A 16,114-nucleotide genomic window follows, 5' to 3' on the forward strand; every position below is an offset into this window, starting at 1 on the left:
TACGGAAAAAGTTGAGTTTATAAAAGGCCAAAGCTGGTTGTAATCTTCAGTGGCGATCTCATATATTTATTTAAAAAGCTCATTCATTTGAGACACTTTCAATTTAGTATGTAGAGTCGGCCGCAAGTGTTCATATCTGCAGTGTTCTCGTGTCTTTGCAGCCGCTGTGGATGGTGGCCGTGCAAACTGGGATGACCAGATGTCTCAGACGCTGAGCCCGAGCACCTCTCTCAGCGCCATCATCCGCACACCAAAATGCTACCACATCTCCTCGGTCAACGAGAACGCAGCGAAGCGCTTGTGCCGCCGCTACTCGCAAAAACTCATCCAGCACACCAGCTGTCAGCTGCTGCGGACGTACCCGGCCGCCACCCGCATCGACTCCACCAACCCCAATCCACTCATCTTCTGGCTGCATGGGATTCAACTGGTCGCCCTCAACTACCAGACGGACGGTAAAGAGTCTTTAACTTCTTATTAGCTTTGTATACTGTGCTAGGCTTTAATGGACTAGTTTATCGCCATCTCTGTTTGAAACGTAAAACTGCAGGTTGATTTATGTGCTTGATCAAACGGACATTCAAACGGGTATCAAATTGTACCTGATAGATTGAATCAGGAGACAGTTTTATTTTTTCATGTACTTGTGTAATAACCTAATATATTTGTATCTTTTTTGTAACTTTTTCCTTATGATTCGATTTCTTTATGTGTGGAACGTTTGTGTGACTCGTGTTGTTTTTTCGCTCAGATCTGCCCATGCAGCTGAACGCCGCTCTGTTTGAAGCGAACGGTCACTGTGGGTACGTCCTAAAGCCTTCGGTCCTGTGGGAGCCCACCTGTCCGCTTTACCAACAGTTCTGTCCTCTGGACCGAGACCTTGAGAACATGACCCCCGCTCTCTACTCTCTCACTGTGAGCCACACACACCTGTGCTTTCACAGGACATTACATCACACTGTCAGGCTTTTGCACACAGACCCATTAACTGATGTGCCCACAGATCGTGTCGGGACAGAACGTGTGTCCCGGGAACTCAAACGGCAGTCCCTGTGTAGAGGTGGAGGTGCTGGGGATGCCGGCGGACAGCTGTCATTTCCGCACCAAACCCATCCACCGCAACACGCTCAACCCCATCTGGAACGAACACTTTCAGTTTCAAGCACACTTTGAGGATTTGGCTTTTCTGCGTGTGGCTGTAGTGGAGAATAACAGCTCACAGGTGACGGCTCAGAGGATTCTGCCCCTCAAAAACCTCCGAGCAGGTGAGAGACACACAACTGTCCAATCGCAGCGGATTCAGTGCTTAAGAGGCGGATTTCAGCTTTTCGTTTTATTCCACTTTGATGACGTCGTTTTTTGTGTGTGGGTTTGTATTAGGTTACAGACACATGCAGCTGAGGAACCTGCACAATGAACCTCTGGAGACCTCCGGCCTGTTCATCTTCAGCCGTAGGACGGAGGAGACGCCCGCTGGAGGACCGCTCCCTGCATCTGTGGTGAGAGACCTTCACAAACCCGAGAGTTCGCGTCTCTTTCATGTGATGCTCACTTCGCTCAGAACCACACAGTTTCATTCGTATCATACAGTATGTATATGCAACCAGAATGTGTGTTTAATATACAGTCACGGATGTTACGGATGTTAGCCGTTTGTGGTTGGAGATCAGGGATGTTTAGGGGGTGGAGCAGATGTTTTATTGAGCTGAAAGCACACGGACACATGGAACGGTTCCACATTGAAGGCTGTAGATAGACGCGGCAGGAGTTTTCATGTCATCTCCGGGCAGGAGAAATAAAACAGTTTACATTATGCTCTCCTCTATAACGACTGCCAGTTCCTCAAGGGAACAGACGCTATGTTTAGGAAAACATTGTTTGAATATTTCTGATGTTTTGAATACTTTGGAACGAGCTGCATCCCTGCCCCTCCGATCACTGCCGTCCAGCACAGCTCAGGAAATCATGGACACAAACAGCTGTCAACACAAGATGAGAGATTATTTTCTTCAGTCAAACCGCAGGATTCATTTAGTTGTTCTGAAGGAATATCACAAAGATGCACTGATGCAGAACAGGTTAAAAGAGCATAATTGATTAGGTTTCTCTAACATAGAATATATATATTTATATATATATGTACAACTGCGGAATAAATGAAGAGATTATTTTCTATTTTCATTTCATCATCATTTCTAGATGCATTGCATCCATTTCAGTCCAGTGTCTGTTGAATTTCAAACACATCAAACCTCAGGAGTGACATTAAGTCATCCAACAGCAATGTGAAAGACTGACAGCATGACAAGACACATGAAGTCTTTAAACTTTTCTTATATGACTGTTGTATTGCTTAAAAGTGAATCTGAACTTGTTTTCTTTGAAGTATTTCAAGTCTGAAAAGATAAAGAGCATCATTTCTGTTAGCATACTGCAAATCTCATATTAATCTTGAGTACCTATAGAGTATTATTATATACTTCGTATCTTCGAAGAATGTTTAGTTTGATCACATTTATAAAAGAGAGATATGGGTGCGCGATTATTTCTAAAAACAAACCACGGGTGTGCGAGGGGAGGAACTAAATCACCAGCACACAGCATCATCGCATTATTGCCAATTGCCAGCAAAACAGACGTATGACTGGGTTTGACGTATCGCGTGCGGTTCATGTTCGGCATCCTTTAGCAATGGGATCGCTCAATTTATCAGTTTCAAACGATCTCCAAATCCAGCGTTATATCTACCATTTATATATCATACATCACTGAAATGCCGTGAACAAACAAACACACATTAACTTCTCTCACTATCGCAAGAGTTACGAGCTGCGGGTGCAGGCCCACAGCGCAGCCAATCTTGACGCAGCACAGCCATTCTTGCAGGCTGGTCTTCCTATAGCTCGTCAGTTGATGTGTGGGCGGCCTCTTTCTTTCGCCTGGTTGTGGGCGTGCTTTTCCAGTAGAATTGTCCAATAAGGGACTAAAAAGTTGTTACATAACGGTTTTTCATGTTCGAAAAAAACTTTCCGAAACCTGTACGAACCTTGGGGAAGTGTATCGAGCAAAGAAATACTACGTCATACGAAATTAGTACAGTTCCTGTTTATTTGCAATATACCGAGATATTGTAATTAAAGATATAAGCGCAACATTTACTTGGGCTAAATATACACTAAAACATTGATGCTACATGAAAATAAATAACGATTGGCAGCACATAATTGTACAAGAACTATAAAAAGTTCAGGCGACACAACAATTTGTTACACTGTTTACATAGAAAATCTGAAAATTATTTTAAAGTGACTGTGGCTGTGTATTCAGCTATCTATAAATCTATATAACATAATTCAATGAAATATACCTCATCTATTTGGGGTTAATTTAAATGTTAGTGGCACTTTTCAGCTGGTGTTTAAAACTAAAATATTATTAAAAACAACGAGAAAGTTAATACATTACTGTCATAGAAGTCTTAGCTAAAGTCAATCTGTCACGATTACTAGACAATGATTTTAAAGGCATTTTGACAAAGACATTTGCGCACACAAAGACTAATTTCTATTCTAAGATTTTTCCGTGACTAAAAACCTCCGTCCGTTTGTGCTTGTGTCAGATGTTCAGCACAGAGGAGAGACGAGCATCCCAGCAGCACAAGGTGACTGTGTTTGGAGCTCCGGGTCCTGAGCCCTTCAGTGTCATGTGTGTGGATGAATACACCACAGCCAAACAACTCCTGGAGACTGTGAGATCAACACACAACACACTTTCACACACAAGAGCAGTTCATCACAATAATGAAACAAGCGTATTTCACGTCATTTCTTGGATTGACTCCAGTGAATGACTTCCATTAAGACGGTGTCGTGTGTACAATGTTCAGACCGACGCAATAAACTCTCTCTCTCTTTCTCCAGCTGTTTCCAACCGCTTCCTCAAAATACTTTCTGATGGAGGAGAGAACGCTGCCGTCCAGAGAGAAGAAAGCAGCGCAGCAGCGCCCCCTGTCCAGCGATGAGATGATCATGAGACTCGTGCACAGCTGGCAGCCGGAGGACGGCTATGTGGGAAGAATATACCTGAAGACCAGAGAGGAGGTACAGTACTCTCTCGACATCATCATCTCACACCAGGGCCCAGATTTCACACCCCTTCACCTTTCAATTCTTGACCTTCTGCTCCCCCGGTGGCTCATTCAGAACATGAATGACAAGAACATGTCGTCGCATGGTGTGGAGGAGGCGAGCGGTACAGAAGATGACACGTTCTTGGTTCAGGTCCACGACGTCTCTCCCGAGCAGCCTCACACTGTCATCAAAGCCCCGCGGTACAGCACGGCTCAGGACATCATCCAGCAGGTCAGAACATCTCCACGTGAGCATCTGATGTCCTCCTGTCAGTGTCCGTGACCCGCTGTCTTCTGTTACAGACCCTCAGCAAAGCCAAATACTCTCTGAGCATTCTCAGCAACCCCAACTCGTGCGACTACGTCCTGATGGAGGAGCTGACTAAAGACACGGGCGGGAAGAAGTCGTCGGCGGGGAAAGCGTGTCAGCGCGTCCTGCAGGACCACGAGTGCGTGTTTCAGGCTCAGAGTCGATGGAAAGGAGCCGGACGATTTATTCTCAAACTCAAAGAGCAGGTGACCGCAAACAGAGAAACACAGTCAACACCAACACAATAGAAATGATAAAGTGCCTCTCTATCGCCATCTCTGTTTGAAATGCTAAATTGCAGGATACTTTACATTCTTGTGTTTACATGGTTTGAAGTGATATTACTTTAAATTGATACGATATATAGTGAAATAAAAGTCTAAAATGTGATACCATGCTAGACAACGTGATGTCTAATATGCGATACAATAATGCTTGAATCTTGTAAAACCATTAAAATTCATTTAAAAATATATTTAAAAACTGAAGATTACGTCGAAATACTTATTTCTGGGAAAAGAAAACCCCGGTTTCTGTCTCTCTGTTATCTGCATGAGCCTAAAACAAAATGTACATTTGTGATATTTCGAAAATGTCAGTATATCTGTCAGGCTTACCGACAGCTTTTATGTACAAAAACTTTGTTAATTTTTAACCCCCCCCCCAAAATACAGTGCTTATATATATTCATTATATTTTGACAATATAGAAATGATAAAAAAATAAGAGTTTTAGTACACAGTTATTGTCACAAGACATAATATAATGAAAGGGATAATGTACAGGCAGCCGGTTGTAATCGCAGATATAAGCCCTACAGTGTGATCAGGTGTAAATATAATGTCATATTTATATTGAATTTTTAAATGTGCTGATATGTCTGAAAGCATGTCTTCTGTGACGTCTCTCATCTTCTCATGTCTCTCTCTCTCAGCGGAGCTCTGAATGTTCTCATGTGATGTTGAGTTTTCCGCTCGTGTGTTTTCTCAGATGGCTCGCGAGGACAGACGGAAGAGCGTTTCATTTGCCAGCGAGTTGAGGAAGCTGACGGGTCGGAGCCGCAGCGTGACGGTGAACCCCTGCAGCCCGTCGCCTCATGACTCCACCGCCGCACACAGTAAGGAAGAGAAGGTTGCATGTCCCGGCATGATGTCACTGCGTGAGCTCACAGAGTGAGGACGCGTCTGCTGTGTGTGTGTGTGTGCAGTACTGCGGCTGTCAGCAGGTATTAACACCAACTACACACACAACCTGCCTTCACATTATATTGCGTGCGAGTTATAACACGGTTTCTTCTCATTGGTTTGGAGTCTACTTACCCTTTACTGATTGTTTACTCATCTTCATGTCATTCCAACTGGAAACCCATCACACACACACACGTGACGTTTCAGATGTCTGTCGTCAGATCTTTGGTTTCATTGAGAAACAGATGATGTTCGCTTCAGTGAAATGACCTCTAGACGGAGCTCAGCTCAATTACACAAACACACTCGCTCTCTCTCTCTGTGTCAGGGTGTCTGTCGGCGGGACTGAGTGTCGGTTCAGGTGGTCCGTGTGGTGATGGCGCTCCAGTCTCCTCCTCCTCCTGGTTCATCTCTCTGCTATGGAACTGGAAGCTACACAAATGAATCCAGAACCACAGCAGCACCCTCTCTAGTGTTCACTACTTTCACACGACGTGAGTGTTGACCTGGTAGTGCTCATCACGCAGCAGCACACTGCCGAGTGTGCGTTAAGAGCGTGTGATGGGACGGAAAGAGTCTGGAGCAGAGAAGACTTCAGGCCGCCGGTCTGGATGTTCTTCAGATGAGCTCGTGAGATGAAGGCAGGAGTTTGAAGTTCCTGATTTTACTGTGATGAATGCATTTATATGTGCGTTACGTTGTTTTGTGGTTTTACACATTGTCTTGGTTTTATATGGTCCGTGTCCTTCAGTACTTGGATTACTCGAATGCTTTTAACTCTGGGCCGGTGTTACTTTATTCCTGGTTTCATGAAGATTTCAATCGTGTCTGTGTAGTTTGGAAGATCCGGGGCAGAGCTGCTCTACACGTCATTTCTTCTCATTTGCTCGTGGCACATTTATTTGAATGTTTAAGGAAAGATTTTCTGATCAGCAGCCGTGTCTGAAGTTACACGTCTTAAATCCTTTATCAATTTTAACATTTCCAACTTTTGTTTTGCACAACATGAACGCAACACGCAGTTCTGGTATTTAAATGAAAGCAAAGCTATATTTCACATTTCGTAAGTTGAAGTGCAATTATATTGTGGGAAATAAGAACTAAACCTTTTTAAATGATTAAAAGATATTTTGAGTTTTTAACTCTTTCATCATGAGCACGAGTGATTCTTTTTAATGAGGTTTAGATCCACTGTAAAAGATAAACATCCATTATTAACTGTCTTCTTTATTACAAACGATCGCACTTGTTGATTCATCCAGAGGTCAAACGTTCCTTTCTTTCATGTTTATTTATTTATAGCCCAGTTGGGCTGTGTTGTTTGCGGTGTACATACGAGCGGTACTTTTAATAATGAAAGCTGCATTTATTTATTTTTAGGGGCATGAACGTTCCCTTTCGTCTGTTCATACTGTATGAATGTATAATGTATTTTCGTAACTATGTTTTCAGAGGTTGCTTGATATATTAAATATTTTGACAAAGCTCTTATCAAGTCGATTTTATTGTGGGCCACAACAGCATTGTATATTGTCAATATTTATGTATCGTCACTATTGCATCTCTTTAAACCATCTTGTGGTAATGCTGTTGTTCAAAGTGTAAAAATACAAAAGCATGTTGAATGTTCAAATGTATTGGTTTTAGTGCTCTTACAGCGTTGTGTCAATATGTTGTCAGTACTGTTTACTTGAACCAACTGCTTCTCAATAAATTGTGTTAAAATCAGTTTTCTGTGAAACTGGATTTCAATTATACAAGTAGAACAAGACTTGGCGTTTCATCAATAAGACAAGACCAAAGTTATAACAGTAAATATATTTTGTACAGAAAGTTCACGTGATTCTTGAAGCATTCACACAAACAGATCTCATCTTCAGGCCTGATTTAAAGTCTCAGAGGTCTTCTGTGAACATTGATGGTAAAAATCTAAACCCGTGTCATCTCCAGGCGTTTGAAGAGCAGCGTCGATCTGTTGCCGCAGCTCAGAATCCAGAAGCGCGTGTCTCATGGTGAAGTGTTCAACCTGAGCAAAAAGAATTCATCACTAACCACATTCAACTTGTTTTAGTTATGACTACATCATTTCTGCATAAACTGACGCATTTCAAATGGTCATTTATTTTTTAAGAAAAGTAAAAACCTTTTTCTTGGTGGGCTGTCCGGGAATGGAAGGCTTAAACGTCATGTTGCTCACACTGTAGTCTTCAAAGAGCTGCACCGGTGTTCTGCAAAGAGTGAATAAACCTTTAATATTCTCAAACTGACACAAGATCAGTCGATACGGAGTGAGGTCTCTGTGCACCTTCTGCTGAGGTCAACGCTGAGAGCTCCAGAACCTTCACTGGGAGCTCCTACCATCAGATGAGCGGCGTACCTCCTCACCATTGGGTGATAGTGTCTCTACAACCAGAACCAATAACCACACATCAGCGATTCAGGAGCAACCACACAAACACTGTGAAAGATGTGGAGTGAACGTGAGGAATCTGTAAACCGGTCCGTTACCTTCAGCAGGTGAAGTTCCCACAGCGATGTGTTTTGAGGGTTACAATACTCGGGCTCTTCCAGCTCTGGAAGATACACACCGCTGCCCTGCATCTCATTATCCAGCAGTATATCACACTTGGGGAAAGTCTGAGACACAGAAGAGAAAAAGTACATGAATGAATTGAAACGAGGCCTGTATGTGGTCATCAGATGAGAATTGGCCTGGACTCACGTGCAGCACTGTCCTGTTTGCTGCCAGGATGCCCACAGCGGAGTCGTGCAGCACGTGCAGCGCCAGCGTGCTCAGTCTCTTGACAAAGGCCTGCGCCCTCTGTAGGGTCACCTGCTTCCTGCGCTTGGCCAGCATCACATCCAAACACTGCAGCACGATGGCCATGTCCTCGTTCGCTCCTCCTGCAGCCAATCAGAGACAGCGGACATACACGCATCAGCTTGAGATGTTCTTAAAGGGATTAGATAACAGCGCTAGACGCAGGAGATCTCACCGGCGTGCAGCGTCAGCAGGGTTTTGTACAAGTGACTGTAGAATTTCAGCGGGTCGATGTTGAGGACGTCACCTGTAGGAAAGAAAGCGCGTGAGACGTTCAGCCGGCTGAGGGCTGGATGTTAATGATGCTGAGATGAAGAAGCTCTGACCTTGTCCTGAGAGAATGTGGAAGGATGTGAGGATGCAGTGGAGACTCTCTCGATACGTCAGATCCTGATAGAGGAAAGAAAGGAACGGCTCAAACTCCGGACAGTTTAGAAATGACGAGTCAGACGGTGGAGATACTTACACCCGTCACGATGAGAGAGTGAAGAACCGCCAACAAATCATCAAAGAACTCCAGGTTTATGACATGAGCAAACCTTCAGGAAAGAGAGAGATTCTTCACGAGTTAACATTGAAAGACACTGACACACATCGATTCAACGCTTAAACATCCATTATATTATACGTGACGATTCCAGCTGGTCGTGTTGTTTGATGACAATTGATGACAATTGATGATGTTGTTTGAATCGCAACACAAGCTTCGAACAGCAGGGGCCGCTGTGTTTACAGCAAACTTGGAAACAGTGGATATGCAGATATTTCTTAAAACTAAAGTCTTAGTTTGTTTATGTTAAAGAGACTTATGTATTATTCAATTTGATTTGGAATTGAAGGGCACTCGTTCATTTCTAATTTGTCAACTCATTTTCTAAAAATAATTTGTACCGTAAGATCAGTATTGTGAATCACATCGCCAGCTGAGTGAATCGGTTTCTTTTGCCACTTACAAACACGTAGAATAAATCATTTTTATAAAGTTTCTTATTCAAGTAAATACTATTTAAGAAATATTGATTTATTCTTTTCTGAATGAATACTATAACAATAAGCATGTTTGGCAACACTATTTTACGGTGCCCTTGTTTACTATAGTGTTTATTTACTATGATTTACACTAACGTAACTAACCCTGATCCAAACCCCTCACCCTGTAGTAGTAAGAACATATAGTTGATTTCACTGTATAATTACACTGTAACACAGGCTTTGTAAAATAAAGTGTAACCGCACATACAACTGAATCTCTATTTGTTTAAGTTGAAATCAAGTAAAATACAGGCAAAATGCTATTTGGACATTTAAGGTAACATGTCCAATTTTGGGATAAAGTTGAGGCACTAAAATTACAATGAAAAAATTTAATGAAAACTAGCAATAGTGATAAACATACAAAATTGAAAAACCGACTAAATAGTAAAAATAAAAGAATTATAATTCTGTTGTTTGTATTAGAGACAAAATATATTTGTTCCGATTAAACATTTCTGTTATAATTATAAATTAGAATTCTTGTCTTATTCTGTGAACTACCAACAACATTTCAACCAAATTTCAAATCAAAAGATTGTTTCTGTATCCAGAAAATGAAAATAACAGAGCAGATGTTCTGTATTTTTTGTGTTAAAAATCACATGTAATGCATTTCTTACTTTGCCAGCCCCTCTAACACAGCGGGCAGTAAAACAGACTTCTGAGCTTTCTTCAGGATCCTGAAGTAGATGAGAAACACGATGTTCAGCGTCTCTGTGTGCTGGAAAACAAAACTCTCTTCTCAGAAACACCTCGCATCATCTCTAAACACTGATCTCAGATCAGCTGCTCACCAGTTTGATCTTTCGGCCTTGACTCTCTGACGCTTCGGCTTCTAGAAGTTCTTTCTCCAGCTTCTCCTCGGCTTTCTTCCACTGTTCAGAACATTAAATAACAAACACATATCGGTCAGCAGCTGAAACTCTGATCTTCTGACAGAACTCGATGTGTGATGTGTTCACCTTGCGTTGCATTCTGGACAGACTCATCTTCTTCTCCTTCAAAGTCATGAATGTCTTTTTGGGAGCTATATCTTTAGCATCTTTCTTCATGTCCACCTCTTTAATCCTCAGAGACAGAAGAACCTTCAAGATCTGCACAAGACACATTGTTTATGAATGCTGCACACGACTGGATCAAACACAATATGTTTTCAATGTATAATAGTTCTACATTTTCACAACAGGATCTTCATGATCGTGTGTTTCATATAAAGATTTTTGGTTTACGCTTTACATTACGGCCTGAATTGTACCGCATAATTAAACCAAATTTACAGCGTAACTAATTGTGAAAGGAGAAACGATGTGGTCAGTTTTTGCACAAGCAAAACATCACGAATGAAGCACCCGGGCAGGAGTTTTTATTTGATTGATGATCACAAATAATTTATTTTAATCATGAATTATTTTGATGAGTTTTAATGTGTAAAATGATCTTTTGAGACTATAATCAAGAGCGGTTTGATTTGGATCTTTATATGGCATACAGTTCCCTCATAATTTACTATTTTATTCCCCAAACTTTGCACATTGTTTCCCTTTATCTACATTATTGTTACAATGAGTTACACTGTGAATCCTGTTTAATTATGCGGTACATTGTGGACCGTAATATAAAGTGATACCGATTTTTGTTATAGGACACAATAAAATAGAGACAATGACGGAGCTTTTTTTCTGGTTATTAGAATAAGTCATCGAATTTGCACCAGTCTAACTTAAATTGTGTACCTCTGGTTTGACGTTATAGTTTCTGCTCTTGACCACGCCAGAGATGACCTTCACAGCAGCCAGCGATGCCTGACCCATTTTATCCTGCTTCAACAAGGTCCTCACCGCCTCACAACACATCTCCGACACCTGAACACACACACGACAGAGGCGTCAGACACACACACACAAGACACATCTCACGAGCGACCTCGCCTACTGACCTTCCTGTCGGCGTCGTTCATCAGAGGAACCACCATGACTATGATGTTGTTGTGGAAGTTGAAGTGAGGCAGAGCGACCAGAAGTTCACAGATGCACCTGATGGCCACCGCAGCCAGACCTTTATAACTCTCCAGAGACACGGCACGGCTGCTCTTCAGCTTCTTCTGCTTCCAGTCTGAAAGGCAGCGAGGGGTCAGAGAGCGGCGTCCGCCAATCACAGACTGCGCACGGAGCGGTCCACTCACCTTTCACGATCTGCTCCAGATCCTCCAGATAAAACTTGAACTGACTCACGAGACCTTCCTCAAACTCCCGCAGCTGCTGCGTCTCTTTCTTCACCTGCAGCACATAAGAACGACAACACGTGGCTCTAATAAGTTTAAGGAAACTTGCCGTCTCACAATGAATTCCAACAAATAAATACAATCAACTGAATTTAGACTAAAAGCTCCATTCAAAGTATCACGTCTCCGCACCTTTGTGCTCTTCTCGGTGTCCGTCAGGGGTCGGATGCGATACGACGGAACAATGTCCTTAAATATTTCCATGAGGGAAACCGTGACTAACTTCCTGACGGTGACAGCGATGCAGGGGTCCGTCTCCATCAGCATGCCCCTCAACTCCTTCAGCTTCTTGATCTAAAAGACGTTTGATACATACGTCAGACGTCTTCACACACACACACACGTGACATCGGCTGGTTTATTATCAGAAGTCTTACATTGACATGAGGATCTGCCAGAACCGCTGAGCCCAAACCTGCGATCCGCAGTTTCTTCTCTGTCAGTTTCTGCAGACGCAGTTCCAGTTGTTCACTAGGGCTTAACGTAGGGCCGACTTCAGGCTCCTCTGCGGAAAAACTGGTTTTAGAAATGCTTATTACAGACACATTACGTGATCGTAATAGAAAATAAAGCCCAACCTTCCTCCATCTCTTCTGGTTCCTCAGCCTCCTGCTCTTCTTCCGCCGTCTGCGCAGCTGGAAAGCAAGTAGATGTTAGATGGAATCCAAACACACACGTCAGTGTTCAGAAGAGCGTGACAAACACACACCGGGTTTCTCCATGCTCTGAGGGATGAGGCCCCTCTTGTCTTTGATGGGCAGAAGATGAATAAGCTCTTTCTCCTCCTGCTGCTGCATCTTTCTGGGCATCTTCTCATAATTCGCCACCGGCTGGTCCGACCGACGCTTCTTGGAGTGCACCGGTGCGCTAGGAGAGAACAAAACACGGCACCTGAAAACAACACTTTTTCTGTAGAAAAAGAAACGCGGCAGGTGTGCACGGCCACAAACCTGGAGGAGAGGTCTCGAGTGAGAAAGGAGGCTTTCTGTGCCATGGCTTTCATCTCCTCCAGATCATCATCGTCCATCATGTCCACAGGCAGAGACTCCAGGAACTCTTCCTCCTCGTCTTCTTCTTCCTCTGCGATGACAACGTCACAACTAAACCTTCAGACTGCTGAACGTACGGTGATGAAGGAATAACGGAAGCGCTTTAGAGAGGTTCTCACCTGGTTTCTTCTTATAACGCTCCAGAGGTTTGATGGTCTGATGGGAAACATCTGTGAGGGCCTGCCGGAGTTTTCTCTGTTCTTTGCGATGTTTCTTGTCCGTGCTCTGCTTTTTAAACTGGCGATTCTTCAGCTTGTTGTCCAGCTTCAGGTTGCTAGTCTTCAGCAGCTTGCGGAAGCTCGGCTTCCTCTTTTTGTTTTTTTTGGTAGCCTTGGGTAAATGCAAACGAATGAGCGGAGATGTTTACAAATAAAGAAAACGCATATGCAAACGTATAAAAGTTTAGGGTTAAAAACACAAATGAGGCACGATACATTAGCTGTCATATCGGTATCGGACGATTGATGGACATTTTTATGTTATGGGCCGATAATCAAATTTAGGCCGACATGTTATAGCCGATAAATGATGAATAATTTCCTCCGCTTGAAGTTCTGTCGGGATCATTCACATACTGATATAAGCAAAACATCGTTGATGTAGGTACAGTATGTAGATACAGTATTTTTGAATGTGTGAATTAAAGGAAACAAAAGACAGAAAGCATCCAGACAGCAAACAATGTGTTTGAGACCTGTTGGACACCTTTCTGGGTTGCTCTGGGAGAACATATTTCCTTTGTTTATTTAATAAACCTTATACCAGGAAAGATCAAAAGTTAAAGAATCTTGAAATAGTGTAAAGTACATGATTCTCAGGGGAAAAGGACATTTCAGAAAGTCTAGATACTGCATTTATCAGCTTCCAGTGTTCAAGAATGATGGGTTATGGTTATCATATCGGTGCATTCCTAAACTATATTATTGATGGTGTGAAATATCCAACATAAAACAAAAATCAAAACTATGTTACGCTTTGTCTAAAACGTGCAGAAATGGTATCAAGTGGTTTGTCGGGGTCTGCTTTTCTTCCTTATTCAGTCATAAAGTCATCATCATTTTTGTTTTTTGGTTACGAAAGAAACATACATTTGCACAATGATAGTGTTTGTACAAAACTAATTTAATAGATTCAAGCAAACACCTTTAGATCAAAAGATTTGTGAGTGACACTAAACTAAGAGATCCTAACAGAAATCGATCTACTGTCTGCTTGTCTGTTATTATTATTATTATTATTGAATGACTCACAAATGTAGGACACTTAAACACAGTAAACAACGAATGAAATGACATGAACAGAGAGATCAAACTAAGAGAGAGAGAGAGCATTTCGTCATCAAATATGACAAACACATCAACTCGTGCGTGTGTGGTGTGTGTGTGTGTGTGTGGTGTGTGTGTTTGGTGTGTGTGTTTGGTGTGTGTGGTGTGTGTGTGTTTGGTGTGTGTGTTTGGTGTGTGTGTGTGTGGTGTGTGTGTTTGGTGTGTGTGTGTGGTGTGTGTGTGTGTGTGTTGGGTGTGTGTGTGGTGTGTGTTTGGTGTGTGTGTGTGGTGTGTGTGTGTGTGTTTGGTGTGTGTTTGGTGTGTGTGTGTGTGTTTGGTGTGTGTTTGGTGTGTGTGTGGTGTGTGTGTGGTGTGTGTGTGTTTGGTGTGTGTGGTGTGTGTGTGTGTGTGTGTGGTGTGTGTGTGTTTGGTGTGTGTGTGTGTGGTGTGTGTGTGTGTGGTGTGTGTGTGTGTGGTGTGTGTGTGTGTGTGTTTGGTGTGTGTGTGTGGTGTGTGTGTGTGGTGTGTGTGGTGCGTGTGTGTTGTGTGGTGCGTGTGTGTGCGGTGTGTTTGGTGTGTGTGTGTGTGTTTGGTGTGTGTGTGTTTGGTGTGTGTGTGTTTGGTGTGTGTGTGTTTGGTGTGTGTGTGTGGTGTGTGTGTGTGTGGTGTGTGTGGTGTGTGTTGTGTGTGGTGTGTGTGTGGTGTCTGTTGTGTGTGGTGTGTGTGTGTTGTGTGTGTGTGTGGTGTGTGTGGTGCGTGTGTGTGTGTGTTGTGTGTGTGGTGCGTGTGTGTGTGTGTGTGTGTTGTGTGTTGTGTGTGTGTGTTGTGTGTGTTGTGTGTGTTTGGTGTGTGTGGTGCGTGTGTGTGTGTTGTGTGTGTGTGTGTGTGTGTGTGTGGTGTGTGTGTGGTGCGTGTGAGTGTTGTGTGGTGTGCGTGTGTGTGGTGTGTGTGTTTGGTGTGTGTGTGTTGTGTGTGTGTGTGTTGTGTGGTGTGTGTGGTGCGTGTGTGTGTGTGTGTGTGTGTGGTGCGTGTGTGTGGTGCGTGTGTGTGTGTGTGTGTGTGTGGTGTGTGTGTGTTTGGTGTGTGTGTGTGTGTGTGGTGTGTGTTGTGTGTGTAGTGCATGATGCCGTCATCATGATCTTTTTTCTATTAATATTTGAAGTTACGTGGGGATACTATATTCACATTGAACTGAAACATACCATATCATCACAATATAATCTTGCTTGTTAAATAAGCACGCGAGCATTTTATGGTCAATGCGCATGTTGTGATCCTGGTTAAATATTATATACAGAAGCGTAGATTAGTTCGGATCAAAATGAACTGCTTCATGTCTTAAAGATGTAATAAACAGCCACTAGTCCGTGCTGGTCTGTAACATGCAAACTGTGCTCTGTAACGTTGCTGTTTGTAAACTACAATAAACACCAACGGACCCGCAAAATCCCGCGAGACTGAGAATGATCGACATAAGAACTCACCGGAGCCATACTGACAGATATCCGACTGAAATATCCAGAAAGATATTAAATCCAGCGAGGTTACGTGAGGTTTAAAGACGAGTATATTCTCACTACACATGAGACACGTGGAGCGGAAGTGAACCGGAAGTGCATCAGTTTAGCCTCAAACAGTCGTCGCCATATTGGATAGGGCATGATTAAAACCACAATAACGTTTGTTAGTCATTTCAATGCTTTACCGGTTACTGCTGTCGTTTAAAGTCATTTAAACATTTACTTAATAGTTGAACTTACCACGATACTTAATTCGGCGTCTTTCTCACAAACATTCAGCGCCGCCTAGTGACCCGGAAGATAAACTCACTGCTTTCTGATCAACTCCTGGACTTTTTATTTAAATGTTTTTATTGCTTAACAATTACAAACAAAAAGGCAAACGTACCACTTTACAAATACAAATCTCTATCTTCAGGTTGAGCTCACATCATACGTATTAACGCAAAAATAAATCAATAAATAAACATACTGAAACAATGAAAATAATATAAGGAGGAAGAGTCAAAGATTCTCT

The 16,114-nt window shown here is 42.7% G+C and overlaps 2 protein-coding genes across 6 annotated transcripts in view; one reads left to right on the forward strand and one right to left on the reverse strand.

Moving 5' to 3' along the window:
* Window positions 1-7,347, forward strand: part of plce1 (phospholipase C, epsilon 1) — a 60,910-nt gene extending 53,563 nt beyond the window's left edge. For all 5 annotated transcript variants that reach the window (XM_079477196.1, XM_079477198.1, XM_079477197.1 and 2 more), the window contains 10 exons: window positions 162-455; window positions 752-915; window positions 1,004-1,265; window positions 1,381-1,499; window positions 3,620-3,748; window positions 3,921-4,100; window positions 4,203-4,361; window positions 4,433-4,645; window positions 5,430-5,664; window positions 5,955-7,347. In XM_079477196.1, coding sequence (XP_079333322.1) covers window positions 162-455; window positions 752-915; window positions 1,004-1,265; window positions 1,381-1,499; window positions 3,620-3,748; window positions 3,921-4,100; window positions 4,203-4,361; window positions 4,433-4,645; window positions 5,430-5,615 — 1,706 coding nt within the window. In that variant the 3' untranslated portion in view covers window positions 5,616-5,664; window positions 5,955-7,347. The remainder of the gene's footprint in view (window positions 1-161; window positions 456-751; window positions 916-1,003; window positions 1,266-1,380; window positions 1,500-3,619; window positions 3,749-3,920; window positions 4,101-4,202; window positions 4,362-4,432; window positions 4,646-5,429; window positions 5,665-5,954) is intronic.
* Window positions 7,076-15,722, reverse strand: noc3l (NOC3-like DNA replication regulator). The gene is made up of 21 exons (XM_079477201.1): window positions 15,562-15,722; window positions 12,932-13,142; window positions 12,714-12,843; window positions 12,473-12,630; window positions 12,342-12,398; window positions 12,141-12,268; window positions 11,896-12,057; window positions 11,665-11,758; window positions 11,419-11,594; window positions 11,216-11,344; window positions 10,445-10,576; window positions 10,277-10,357; window positions 10,103-10,203; window positions 8,914-8,986; window positions 8,774-8,837; window positions 8,623-8,694; window positions 8,349-8,530; window positions 8,135-8,263; window positions 7,932-8,029; window positions 7,770-7,854; window positions 7,076-7,652 (listed from the first exon to the last, which is right to left on the reverse strand). Exons 1-21 carry the CDS (start codon window positions 15,568-15,570, stop codon window positions 7,503-7,505), a joined length of 2,421 nt encoding a protein of 806 aa, XP_079333327.1. The 5' UTR covers window positions 15,571-15,722; the 3' UTR covers window positions 7,076-7,502.
* Window positions 15,723-16,114: the final 392 nt, after the last annotated feature.

The sequence above is a fragment of the Barbatula barbatula genome (assembly GCF_947034865.1).
Source record: "Barbatula barbatula genome assembly, chromosome: 16".
Lineage (NCBI taxonomy): Eukaryota > Metazoa > Chordata > Actinopteri > Cypriniformes > Nemacheilidae > Barbatula > Barbatula barbatula.

Coding starts and splice junctions, on each gene's coding strand:
- noc3l (XM_079477201.1), bottom strand. Junction 8,987..10,102: donor GTGTTAGAGGGGCTGGCAAA/GTAAGAAATGCA, acceptor TCTTTCCTGAAG/GTTTGCTCATGTCATAAACC. Junction 8,264..8,348: donor CAAACAGGACAGTGCTGCAC/GTGAGTCCAGGC, acceptor TCTGTGTCTCAG/ACTTTCCCCAAGTGTGATAT.